The sequence below is a fragment of the Neofelis nebulosa genome, chromosome 8 (genome assembly GCF_028018385.1).
Source record: "Neofelis nebulosa isolate mNeoNeb1 chromosome 8, mNeoNeb1.pri, whole genome shotgun sequence".
Classification (NCBI taxonomy): Eukaryota; Metazoa; Chordata; class Mammalia; order Carnivora; family Felidae; genus Neofelis; species Neofelis nebulosa.
The window spans coordinates 70,119,143-70,131,928 of record NC_080789.1 but is presented as its reverse complement, the minus strand read 5'-3'; the positions used below and the strand labels follow the sequence as shown (position 1 = coordinate 70,131,928).

General features: G+C 41.6%; 1 protein-coding gene and 1 long non-coding RNA gene across 2 annotated transcripts in view; one reads left to right on the top strand and one right to left on the bottom strand.

Moving 5' to 3' along the window:
- Nucleotides 1–7,223, bottom strand: part of DBX2 (developing brain homeobox 2) — a 35,849-nt gene extending 28,626 nt beyond the window's left edge. Inside the window, exon 1 of the mRNA XM_058743045.1 lies at nucleotides 6,420–7,223. Coding sequence (XP_058599028.1) covers nucleotides 6,420–6,840 — 421 coding nt within the window. The 5' untranslated portion in view covers nucleotides 6,841–7,223. The remainder of the gene's footprint in view (nucleotides 1–6,419) is intronic.
- A 247-nt stretch (nucleotides 7,224–7,470) lies between these two features.
- The window catches only part of LOC131519728 (uncharacterized), a 56,901-nt gene continuing 51,585 nt past the window's right edge, over nucleotides 7,471–12,786 (top strand). The window contains exon 1 of the long non-coding RNA XR_009265761.1: nucleotides 7,471–8,504. This is a non-coding gene — a long non-coding RNA (uncharacterized LOC131519728). The remainder of the gene's footprint in view (nucleotides 8,505–12,786) is intronic.

Here is a 12,786-nt window from a genome sequence, read left to right as displayed (position 1 = left end):
TAGAATTGGTTAAATACACCTAAACTCAATGCAGCCCTAGGAGAGTCTCTTTAAGAAACATGCCAGCAGTCATGGTTTTTATTCTCTTTCAATGGATAAAAATCTTTCCAAAGAATAACTTACTAACTCCTTTGCATATTTTAAATTTAAAAGTTATTAGAGATTTAACCCTTTAAAGAACAAGCAATTTTGAGTCCTCTCAAGAGGACTGGTAAAAATTATATATTGTATGTTCTATTTCTGACAGCCACTTAGAATTAATAAAATTGAGGTTGTTGTGGCAAAGTGCCTGAACACGTAAAAGAAACGTTAGAAACCTGGTTCATCTTTGGGATACTGATAAACAAGGAGGCAATTAAGTATTCAGTAATATACAGAAAAAGATGTGAATTTTCTTTCTTTCCTTTTCCCAGATGCTTTGGTTCTAAAACAAAAGTCTAAAAACTTTAGAGGCTTTTTGATCTTTGACTTCAGAGAGAATTTTAGTGCCTTCAGTTTACTGTTCATATAACTCACAAAAATGTGCCCCTGAAATATTCCCAACTAATAGCAGGTTGACAAAATGAATAATGCTATTAAAAATGAAATCAGTTATGGTAACTTTATATAAAGTGATGAATCACTCTGCATTGCCAAATCAAGTACTGACTGGAGGCTAAAAAGAATAAAAGGGAGAGATTTCATTAAAAGTGGAAACATTACTGAAAGTAAAATAAAATACTTTGGAATAAAATATACAAGGGTCTGGTAAGCATATTATACATTAAGGCAAAAATCCAATTTCTTAGTAAGAGAGTATAAAATAGAAGCATGATCTAATGAAGTCTTAAATAAGGATTCTAACAAGCATTCCCAGATAAAAATCATGTTGTTTCTTTTTCCAATTTGCCTTTTTATTCCCGACAGACTCCAGGTGTAGTTGAATGAAAGCTTATTTAACAGACTTAAAAACTGTGTACCTTCACTGTGAAAAAAAAAATCACTGTAATTAGGAAAACACCTTATTTGGAGCCTCTGTTAATCCAAGATTAAGTAGACAAACACTGTATTAAGAGCTACAAAGCAAGACCCCTTGAAAGACATAGTAAGATGTATTCTAAAGTTATAAAGAGTAACAACAGAAATAAGGTGGTGGAAAATAGGTTGAGTGTGGTGTAAATGAAATATTTATCCCCCCCCAACATAAGGACACATTTATTTAAATATGTTAAAGATAAGAACATCTCACTTCTGTAAAAACTTGCATAGCAAAGAATCTCAAAGTATTTTACAAGCACATCTATTTCCTGTGCTACTTCCCTTACTTTAAAATTGCTACCATTTCTATCATTGTTCAGCAACAAACCTAAGCATAAAATTAGGTCTTACAGCAAAGGAGACTTTCTTCTGGTGGGCACAAGAACAGGAAGAAGGTGGCACACTCCAACAGGGATATAATAGAGTCTCATGCACAGCTTTGGTTCCAATGTATGAGGCACATTCATGGCAAACAAATGTGGATAAAATCATTGTCAACAATTCTTTTAAACTGCCCACAACATATGGCATCCTTTGGCTTCTGGCATGTAACCCTGAACTCTCTGAATCCTATGTTTATTTATATATAAATGTGTGTACAATTGTCTGGGCATTCAAACTACTGTGCTCTTTTCTCTTGTTCATTTATTTATTTTTGAGAGAGAAAGAGAGAGAGAGAATGCACCCTTGACAGCAAGGGAGTTGGGGAGGAGCAGAGAGAGAGAGAGAGAGAAAGAGAGAGAGAGACAGAGAGAGAGAGACAGAGAGAGAGAATCCCAAGTAGCGGGGCTGGAACCCCTGAACCCCATGAGATCATGACCTGAACCGAAATCAAAAGTCTGACTCTTAACTGCTTAACTGACTGAGCCACCCAGGTGCCCCAAACCATTGTGCCTCTTAAAATAATCCTCAACTCCCTTAAGTCAATAAGAGGTAAGGGGAAAGTTCTAAAATGTTCCTACTTGCCTGCTGGATTTACTCCTATTTTATTATTAAACCTCAACAGCTTCAATACCTGTTAACAGATTGACATTTCTTGTTGCCTAAGTGGAGTAAAGAAGCACATGTCAGGGGTTGGGGTGGGATAAGTACTAAAGTCAGGGGCAAATTCAATGCATATAAATTGCTCCAGCCCAGGTGTTATTCTGTAAGGATGGTAACTGAGTCATTACTAGAAGGGAAGGAACTATTAGTTCTGTTCTCTTCACTGCAAGAATTTCTCCTTGAATCTGAAGGAGTTCATTAACTTGAGCTGATTCTCATGAACTATGTAAAGTTATTAAATGTTAATATGTTTATATTAATATGTTCATATAAATCCAAAGGCATGTTAAGAAGATACAAAAAATATGCACATGTAGTAATAACATGGTTCAGTATTATCTACAAATTCCACCAAAGCAGTGGTTGAGGTGACGGCCTGAGGAAGGAACCACCTTTGCCGGATTTTCCATTCTCTGTCCTGATTCTGGGTCAGCATCACCAACATTCAAGATGCTGTGATTTTAATCTACCAAAACAAATCTAAAGCAAAGTGGTAGCAAAAATAAGTGAGAAGCTCTGGCTTAATAAATCAGATCACAAAGTCTTCAAGTTGGACTAGATAAAACATAAGTGCAATTAGTTTAAGACAGAGTCATGGATTCACACATAAAGAGTATCTGGAACTGGGAGATGGGCAAGGAAACGAGGATGTACATTAAGTTTTAATAGTAAGAAGCAATCCTAACAAGGGGCCAGAAAAATGCTACGGATCTGGTTCCATTTCTGTACTACACAGTACAACTTACCTGATAAAATTACCTAAAAAAATAAAAAAGAACTCACCTATCCAGAAGAAACATGTGCTTTCTAACCCTTAAAAGGAGTAGCTTCAACAATCAATAAATTACATTCAGAAAATTACCTTTATGTCAAATATTTTAAAAATGTTTAAATAACAAATGTTATTAAAAGGCAAGACTCCACGTATTTTGAATAAAACTGGTGACATAACCAAGAGAAATGTAAAATTTTCAGCTTTTTACATTTCAAAGCTCTTTTATATATACAAACATAAATATTGTAATCTAGCACAATATTCACCCAATAATCACATTAGTGAACTTTTCAGGAAGGATCTCTGATGATTCTAATTTACTTGCAGAACCCCCTGGTTTCCCCTAATAAACTATAACAGATCTAAGGATTCAACCCTGGATCTATCTTCTATCTACTACCTTCTATTGCACTGTGCCCCTCTCCAGCCTTGAGAAATACCCTTTGATTTCTAGAGTTTTTAAACTACATTATATATATATATATATATATATATATATATATATATATCCCCCCAACTGTTTTATATATAAACAACCTGACAACATATAGCTATGGAGAGTCTTTTTCCTACTGTAAATATTCAAAGACTTGCTAGTTTCCAGGGATGAAGAACTGACAGCTATCCTCTCATTTATTACCTATAAAATCTGTGTTATTGCTTAACTGTCATCACCTTGCAGATCCACAGCAAGACAAACAGGAAGGGCAATTTCTTTCCTTATGGACTCACATACAAAATCACAATCTGATGTATTATTGTGATACACGTAATCAGTTATCACTAGCTTCTGATATTCAATGAAAGACTCGCATAAGGAATACGAAGGTTTGGGACATTTTTTTTTTCTCCTTCACAAGTCCACAGATGTTTCCACTGTTAACTTCTGACAAAAACAAAATCAGCAAGTGAAGTAATCATTGTAGAAAAAAACTGGCCTCTATGAAAATTAAAGCAGCGAACAGCTATGAAAATGCTTGGAAAGCCATACAGTAGTCCAAACATGGAATGCCACAGGGGCAGAGACAGTCATCCGTTTTGTGCAGTGACGATCCCAATGGTCTAGAACAGAGCCTGACACATGGGAGATACTCGGTAAGCACTTCCTGAACAAATGAAATAGATGGCATCATTAAAAATCGGTAACAAAGATAATGAAGCAGAAATGCATGCAGTGGCATAAATCCCCAAGTTAAAGGGCTCTGTATTTCACCAAGGCACCAATAAAAGGAAGTCTGGGGTTTTCTCATTCAACATTTAGTTTGGTACACTCAACAAGACTGGAAAAAAAGTGAGTACTCAATATGCTGAAATGATTAAAAATCCCATTTTGTGATCCACTCCTAACTAAGGGTCTAAAGGATTAGCAGTGGTTGTTCACTGACATGTCAGAAAGAAATATAAGGAAATACTGTTATCTTTTCAAAAACAGTAGCTCTTCTATACTCTCTATAGAACATCAATCACTATGTCGTCAGTCAGTTAATTTTCAGGTGATAGTAACCTTGTCAGCACTCATTAAAACTTCATAATTCTACACAGCAGCAATGAATTCCCACAACATTTGGTAGGACAAAAATCTGTCACTTAAATAAAACTAGGGCAATGTTCAGAAAATGACATTCTGTGTCAAATTACAAAGATAAATGAATGTAAATGCTGGTTTTAAGCAGCATATTTGTGGGCACAAATATAGAGAGTTTTAATTTTCTTAAGATACTTTTGTAGATTCAAAAATTAAACACACCCCTTATAACACTATTTTTTTAAATAAACGGTTATTTGTTCAGAGGAAAATCAACCTAGGAGAATCTCAAATCTTCAATGAGGGCTCAATAAAACACCAGGAAAAAATATGTGCTTAAACTGTATTAGAATACTTCAAAGGGAAATATAAATTCTCATATTCTCTTAACTATTCCAAAAAAAAAAAACATTTTTGTATTCTGACACTTTAATAAGTGTACAAGAGTTAATACATCCTTGAAAATTTTTTGTAGTTAGGAGACCCTTTACCCAATAATTGCAATATTTTGAATGAAACAGATACACAAACCTCTTGTTCAGTTATTAAAATATCTGCCTTTGATTTGAATTTGGTTTATTTGAATTTAACCTGTAAAATCTACAAAGGGGAAAACTAAGTAACTTTCTCTGGTTGAGTAGCCAATCAGGATCAGGGGCAATTTAAGAATCCTTAAAAATAACTTCTATGAACGCAATGCCAAACCACTAAAAGTTATGCAAATCACCATTTTTTTGTTTGAAAATGTTATTTTTTTGTGACACAGCATTATTTACTAACTCTTGTCTAGGTGAACCGGCTTTATACGTTTCTAACTTTCCAAACACTTCAAAAATAAGAGAGTGGCCCAAATTACCAAGGAACATAAACTCTGCCTTTAACAGTATTTTTTCTTTTCCCTAGATGCAAAAGGCTTCCCAGGTTCCTTAGGTTTTACACTGTGTGAATGAGACCGCTCATATAATTATATTTGTTCCATTCTGTTAATAACCATTTCAAGCTGAAAGACCAGGACAGGTTCTAAACATGTTAAGTTCTATACAGCCATTAGCAATAAATTTGATCTGGCAGTTTGCTGGGACAATGGAATCTGCTGAAAAAGCGTCTATTAGTCATTCTGGACAAACCCATCGGGATTAAAAGAATGAGTTAAGATCGCCTAAGGACGCAGCCAAAAAAAATTAATAATAATCCAACTAGATCTCAGCTTCTGAGTTTCCAAAAGGCTTCCCCTTTTTTTCACCGCACATTTCGGCTGCCCCTCCATACGCTTTAGCTAAAATGTGATTAACCCGTCCACATCCTCTGCCCAATCACACCACTTAGGCTTTATCCGAAAATTAAACCAAAATTGCCTTTCTTTTGATAATTTCCCATTTATTGGTGAACTTCCTATTCCAGGTGCCAATTCAGCTGTTTCAGCTCAGCACGAAGAAAAAGTCGTCCTTGATTTCCTTGCGCCTTCGTGATCCCAAATACTAACAGCGGAGAAAGCCAAAAGTTTGCGCAACTCTTCTTCCAAAAATCTTTGCGAGCGCTCTTGAACGGCCCGGGCCTTCGCTGTAGACGCAGGAGCAAAGCCCCCGAAGCGGGTCGCGGGAACTGCCCAGGGAGCTGGTGTCCCGCGGCCTCCAGGGCTGGAGGCGGCGAGCAAAAACACTGAACTTGGGAACAAGACGGGTGAAACTGGTTCAGCGAACCCAGAGATCTCGGGACTAGGGCTGCTCTTTCCCGCTAACCCAATGTGGGGCATTCGGGGTTTCTCCAGAAAGGCCTGAAACTCAAGACAGCCCTACCACTTGTTGAAACAGAGAGGAAGCTGGTGGTATGGGATAGGGGTGGAGGGGGTGTCACAGTTAGTGGCTGTACCCTATGTACCCGCGAAGTGGCATCCCCAATAAAGCTCGAGACGCTCGAGGAAGGTTCCAGGCCGGAGCGGATCCGGGCGCGCTGGGGCCAGGGCTCCCTTGGCGCAGCGCGCACCCCCGGGAGCTCGGATCCCGGACCTGCCGGGCCGGAGGCGCCAGGCGCGGCTGGGGAGGAAAAGAGCTGGCTCACCTGGGGCTGACGGCTGGAAGGTAGAGTCTCGATCCCCCGGAGCCCGGCCCGGCAGCCTGGCGCCGTCGGCCGAGGGGCTGAGCACTTGGAAAGCCCAACGCGTGCCGTACGGCGCTCCGCCGGGGCTGACCGGTTCGGCCGCGGGGCACAGCTTGAGGGGAACGGGGCTGGCCGGCAGGGGCCGGACCTGCGCGCCGGCTGCCGTGGCGGCGGCGGCGGCCACTAGAGCGGACGCCGGGCCGTGGTGCGGGGGTGGCTGCAGCGCGTGCGGCGGGGCGCCCCCAGCCCGCAGCAAGTTCTCGATCAGGAAACTCTTGCCCAAGTTGCCAAAGCCCGGAGCCGCGGGGAAGTTGAGGAGCGCGGAGGACGCCACCACGTCCCAGTACGCGCCGGCGTGGGCCGCCACGGCGCTGGGGAGCATAGTGCGGCGCCCGCGGGCCGCCTGCGCGCCCGCCTCCCGCTCCGCGCGCCGCACCGGGCCCGCGCCGCTCCCTCCCGCCGCTGCCTCCCGCAGCAGCCTCCCGCGGAACCGGAGCGCGCTGAGCCCGGGAAGGAGGAGAGGGCACCGAGGACGCCGGCAGGCTTGGAGCGATATTATTTTTTGGGGGTTGGGCGTTTTCTTAAAGGATGGGAGGAGTGAATGTGGGAGGGGGAAGCTGTGCGTGTCTCTGGCCCGCGGCGCAAGCTCTGGGGGCGCCGGGGAGTCCCTCCCGCTCCCTATGCAGATCCGGATGGTCGGTTTCTCTCTCTCTCTCTCTCTCTCTCTCTCTCTCTCTCTCTCTCTCTCTCTCTCTCTCTCTCAGAAGGCTGGAAGGTGTGTCCAGCCCATCCATTCATGTCACCCGGCCCACAAAGTGACAGACGCGGCCAACAATAAGGGCGGCCCCAGAGTCTGAGCTTTGGCAAAGGGAGCGGACGCGTAGCGGGAAGGTGGGCGTGGAGGCGACGTGAATCGGCCGCGCTCATCCCCTCCCGGCGGCGGGAGCCCTAGCTCTGGAGCCCACGCAGGCCCCCGGAGCGCCAGGGCGGTGCGCCCGGGGGCGGGCGGCACTCTCTTCTGGAGACCGTTCGGCAGACCACCTGTTGGGCAACCCCCCGGCTCTCCAGTGTTGATGTCACTTTCAGGAACCGACGGGCATCCTGGGGAAGCTAACAGGCACTAGAGGCTTGAAGGACTGTAGTCATCAAATAGAGTCGCGAGTGTTACTGGGACTGTTGTGGTCCCGCAGATAGATGCAAAGTTTTAAAGAGTGGGTTGCATATGCGATGTGTTCCCCTTTCTTAAGGCAAAGAAAGTGAGTTTTTCTTGGAGACCTTTTAAGAAATTTCAGAGGTTCTAGTAGTTCGTTTCCAATCGCTTTTTTAAGATCATTTAGGAATCACTCCAGAAGAAATGTTCCGATAAATTTTGATCTAGAGAAAGGGATCTTAGTTGGAGGTGGTTAAATATTTGGGTCCAAAACCCGGCAAGAAAAGCCACCACCAACTTTTCCTAACCAAACATGGTCGGGTCCTCCTCCACAGAGCCCAGGATGAGAACACTGGATTATTTAGGATTACAGTTGCTCTCTTATCCCCCTAGAAATCTGGGTAGTTTCCAGTTTATTAACAGCCTGCTAGAGACTGGGCAGAAGAAAAAAGGGTGTGTGTGTGTGTGTGTGTGTGTGTGTGTGTGTGTGTGTGTGTGTAGTTAAAAGTTCCTTTAACCACAAGGCAATTTAAAGCTCCTCATTTTAGAAATTGTATCAATGGAATTTTAAAACGGTGACTTCTCTGTCGATTAACAATTCCCATTGCTACACTCCTGTGCAAATTCAGGTGAATTTATTTAAAATAAGATTTTTAAAAGATTGTGAAAGGTTTGGAGTTACATGTTTAGTTTTCCTCTGTATCCTAACAATAATAATATGGTTCCTAGTTTCAATTTACTTAAAAGCTAGACAGAGTTGCCAGGCTAGTAAGATAAATTTCCTTTTAAAAATTCACCTGGTTGATTTGTGTTTCATTTACTCTAAGGATGTCCAAAGCTTTCTAGAAATCCACTCTCCCTACCTGCTGCCAAACGGAAGGAAAGTTATTTGCAAGGTTGGTGTATGTTACTAATATTTGTTCACTTACTGATTTAGTCAACAAACTTTTCCTGAACATTTCATATTTATGGAGCACTTTTGGTGGTCCTGGGAATATATAGAGAAAAGTCTGGTCCTTGCTTTGTAGGGGTTCACAGCTTAGTGGGGAGAAAAACAAGTAATATCTGAGAAAGGGATTGTAATTTAGAAGGAAAAGTGAGAGAAAATCTCCAGAGTAAGATTCCTGTAAACTGAGTCTTAAAAGTTAGGGATGGGCTCTGAAGTAGTAACCTTTGAGATTAGCAAGGAAAAGAGAAATTACATCATCCCTGCCAGTCCTAAATTATAGCCACCATTTATTCAGTGTTTACATTTGGCCAATTATACACTAAACAGTTTGTCCATATTAACTTGTAAACTTCATAATAATTCTATAAGCTTGGTACTGTTTTTATCCCAGTATTACTGACGGGGCACAGAAAATTTAAGTAACTTTCCTAAAACAACACCACCACCAGAGTGATAAGGTTAAGATACTATCTAAGCCGGATGATTCCAAAGCCTTAGAACCTTTAAAATTTTTTTTTTACATTTATTTATTTTTGAGAAACAGAGTGAGACAAAGCGTGAGCAGGGGAGGGGCACAGAGAGAAGGAGACACATATCTCAAGCAGGCTCCAGGCTCTGAGCAAGCAGTCAGCACAGAGCCTGATGCGGGCTCGAACCCACAAACTGTGAGATCATGCCCTGAGGCGAAGCTGGATGCTCAACCAACTGAGCCACCCAGGCACCCCAAAGCCTTAGAACCTTTAAATTCAACTCCAGTCTCTTCACAGACCTATTTGCCATGCTAAATGGTGTCACCTGGCCATGCAAGGGAGGCTAAGAAATCAGTATCCTGTTGTTCTATGACAATGCAGACTCGAATCAAGAGGAACTGTTGGTTCACCCAACTTGCCATAGATAGGAGACAACTGGAGAAATCCAGACACAAAATGATATGGAATTTATAGAATTAATGGCAAGAAAACAAAATGGAGAGGATAAATATTACAAAGGTTGAATCTATAGGAACGGATGATGCAGTTCTCAACTGGAGGTGATCCCTTCCTACTCAAGAGACATTTGGCAATGTCTGGGCATACTGTTGGCTGCCGTAACTTGATGAGAGGATGGGGCAGTTAGACACTGGCACCTACTAGCAGGAAGCCAGGGATGCTGCTAAACATCCTACAATTCACAGGACAACAACAAAGGATTACCCAGCCTGAAATGTCAATAGTGTGGTGGTTGAGAAACCTTGGTTATATAGGAAAAGGGGAGAATGTAGGATCACTTCTAGTTTTCTGGTTTAATGACTGAGTAGACCTAATTCATCAGGATGGGGACTTATAAGATGAAGAGCAGGTTTTACATGGACGTGTGAACAGAATGATGGAGATAGATGTTCTGGTTGTTTGTGAGAACATCCAGGGGGGAATGGTGTAGTGAGAAGAAAAATAAGCCAAGAGACAAAGGCTGGGGAATATCAATGTTAAGGGGATGGATAAAAGAAAGAAGAGTCTTGAAGGAGACTGAAAATGAGCAGTGAAGATTTGAAAACTGAAACCAGAAGAGAGAATGGAGCCTTGGAAGTCAAGGGAGAGAAAGTTTCAAAAAGGAGGAATGACAGATGTTGGTTAAGAATAACTGCTGGTTTTGCCCAGCAGTTTCTTTTTCCAACTGGACAGACAGCTCCAGTGCATTTCCCAGTCTGCCTTTCAGACTGTGTATGGTCGGAATAATAGGAGAAGCGATATAGTTCTCCTCCCATTCTGTCCCCTAAGGATTCACACAGTCCTCCACTCTTTGTTCTTCAGCTCCCAGATGCAGAGGTCCAGGGGATGAAGACGTCCCTAGGGCATGATGGAACCACAAGATGAAAGCAGCCTATGTCCCTGAATCACCACAGAGAAGGCACACAAAGATGAATATTTACATAAGCAGATCATGACATAAGCAAAAAATAAACACTTATTGGGTAATGCCATTAAGATTTAGGAGTTGGTCTCCACAGCCTATCCCACCTACCTTAATTAATATACTAACTCTGTAAATGCCTCAGATTGAAAAAATAGTAATTTGATTCTTAGTGACTTGGGCAAAAGCCTTTTCAAGGGAAGCAAAAGAAGTAGACATCAGTTTGTGCATGATTGAAGATGGATATAGAAGGTAAGAAAGTAGAGAGAGACAAGTTGAAGAAACAGGGGGAGAGCTTAAGGGAGTTAATAGGGTAAAAAAAAAAAAGACATGAAAATATTATAAGGTAAGAGAAATGAGGCTGGAGATAAAAGTGTGTTTGATGGAGCAAAGAGAGGTGGTAAGCCCAGCACAAGCTGTGTGGGCTCTTTACCTCTTGGTAAGGAAGTGTTCCAGGCCTAAAACCGAGTGAGCAGAATTCTGCATTCTTATGCAGAATGGAGCCCAAGGCTTAATTCTCACCCAGCCCTGTGCTCAGTCACTGATTTAGAGAACTCCTTGCCTAAATCCAACTATGATCTTAGCAGCATCCTGGGACTTGAACACTGTCACATTTCCTGAAGTGAATCTTTCACACTGGATGTGAACTTGAAAGGGCTGAGAGATGGACATCATTGAGCTTATAAACATATTATAGGACTGTTTCTGTATGGGCTTACACATAAATGTTTAAATGTGTCGTAGAATTCATTCTGACATTTGCCTTCATACTTGGTCATGGGGCTATGGGGATGGCTCTAAACCTCTTAATCTGCTTAATTAGCTATTTGAAGCTCCTGATAACTTATGAAAAAGAACTTAATCGTTGAGAAAGCCTAATAGGCTCAGGCCATTTTGCTGCAGTGTTTCATTCCTTGAAGAAGCACTTTGGTCTGTGCTGAGATCTAGTCCAAAAAAAAAAAAAAAAAAAGCATCAACACAAAATCACATGCCTTCAGCGTCAGACGGATGAGACCTATGGGCTAGTGAGGTATAAAGTAACAGAGTGTGAGTTAGCTATTAAAGAGGGGGCGGGGTGGAGTCGGAGGCTGCTAAGCAAAGCATGGGCTTAGAACTATTTGTATGGGTAGACCTGTTTGTCACTGGTCTGAAGAAGAGGGCTGGGGCCAGACTGTGTCTTATAGGTAGCATACAGGATTTTGGATTTTGCCTTTGAATCAATGACATGTGTGCACAAGAAAAAAAAAATGTAACTATATGTGGTGATGGATGTCAACTTAAACGTATTGTGGTAATCATTTTACTGTATATATCAAATCATATGCTATACACCTAAAACTAATACAATTCTATATGTCAATTATACCTCAATTTTAAATTGAGATATAATTTCAATTAAAATGCAATTTAAAATGCAAATGTGATTTCATATTTGCATTTCAAAGGACCACTACTGTGGTATGGAGGCTGTGCCAGGATCTGGAGAAGGTGCTGACTAGAGACGTACAAGTAATTCAGAAAAAAGATCCTGGGACTTTGGGCTGGGTTTGTGGCATGACCGTGGAGAGAAGCAGGAGAATATAGAGCCGTCTAGAAGATAACTGTAAATTTAGAGTGTGAGGAAGTCTTGTCTCCGTCAGAACCAGCGTGCTTGGTTTTATCAGACTGTGGGAAATATATAGCCCATTGTGCTTCCTGATATGTTTTGAATGCCAAGAAGTTGAGCTAATTTTAGAATTTAATTGCAGTAACTCTCTTAGCCTGTACTTCTGTTATCTCCACCTTCAGTTCACTTTAGATCTTTTGTGTTTATTTTGATGGCCCTGTTATATGTGAATCCATTTAGTGCAACTCCTCCAACCCTATAAATAATAAGCAGGTAAATATTTTTTCTTTTAAACACACATGCTTATTCTAAGAAGTAGAATTTTGTAGTGGAATCTAAAGAAGCTTCCCTAATTCCTCTATGATCAGTTGAATTCTCCCTTGGGGCAGGAGAGTCTCTGTGCTTGGTGGAGAGAGAAACTTGTAGCCCAGGTAATATGCACTCTGGATTGCTGACCTCACTGGCACCTCTGAGCACCTACTCCAACAATCAGACATTTTTGAAGAGAAGATGTAATTGTGAGGAATTAGTTCTGTTCTCAACTGAAAGGAGGAGATTCAAGAATATCCTTGTAGCCTTCTTAGTAACCACTGGAAATCTGGCTGGTGCAGGGTTACTCAGGGAGAAATAAATTATTTCCCAAGAACCGCTAACTATGTAGAATCTCTCCACTGCTCAACACGCACTCACGACTCAGAACTTGAGGCAGATTACATCTTAATCCTTAAATTAG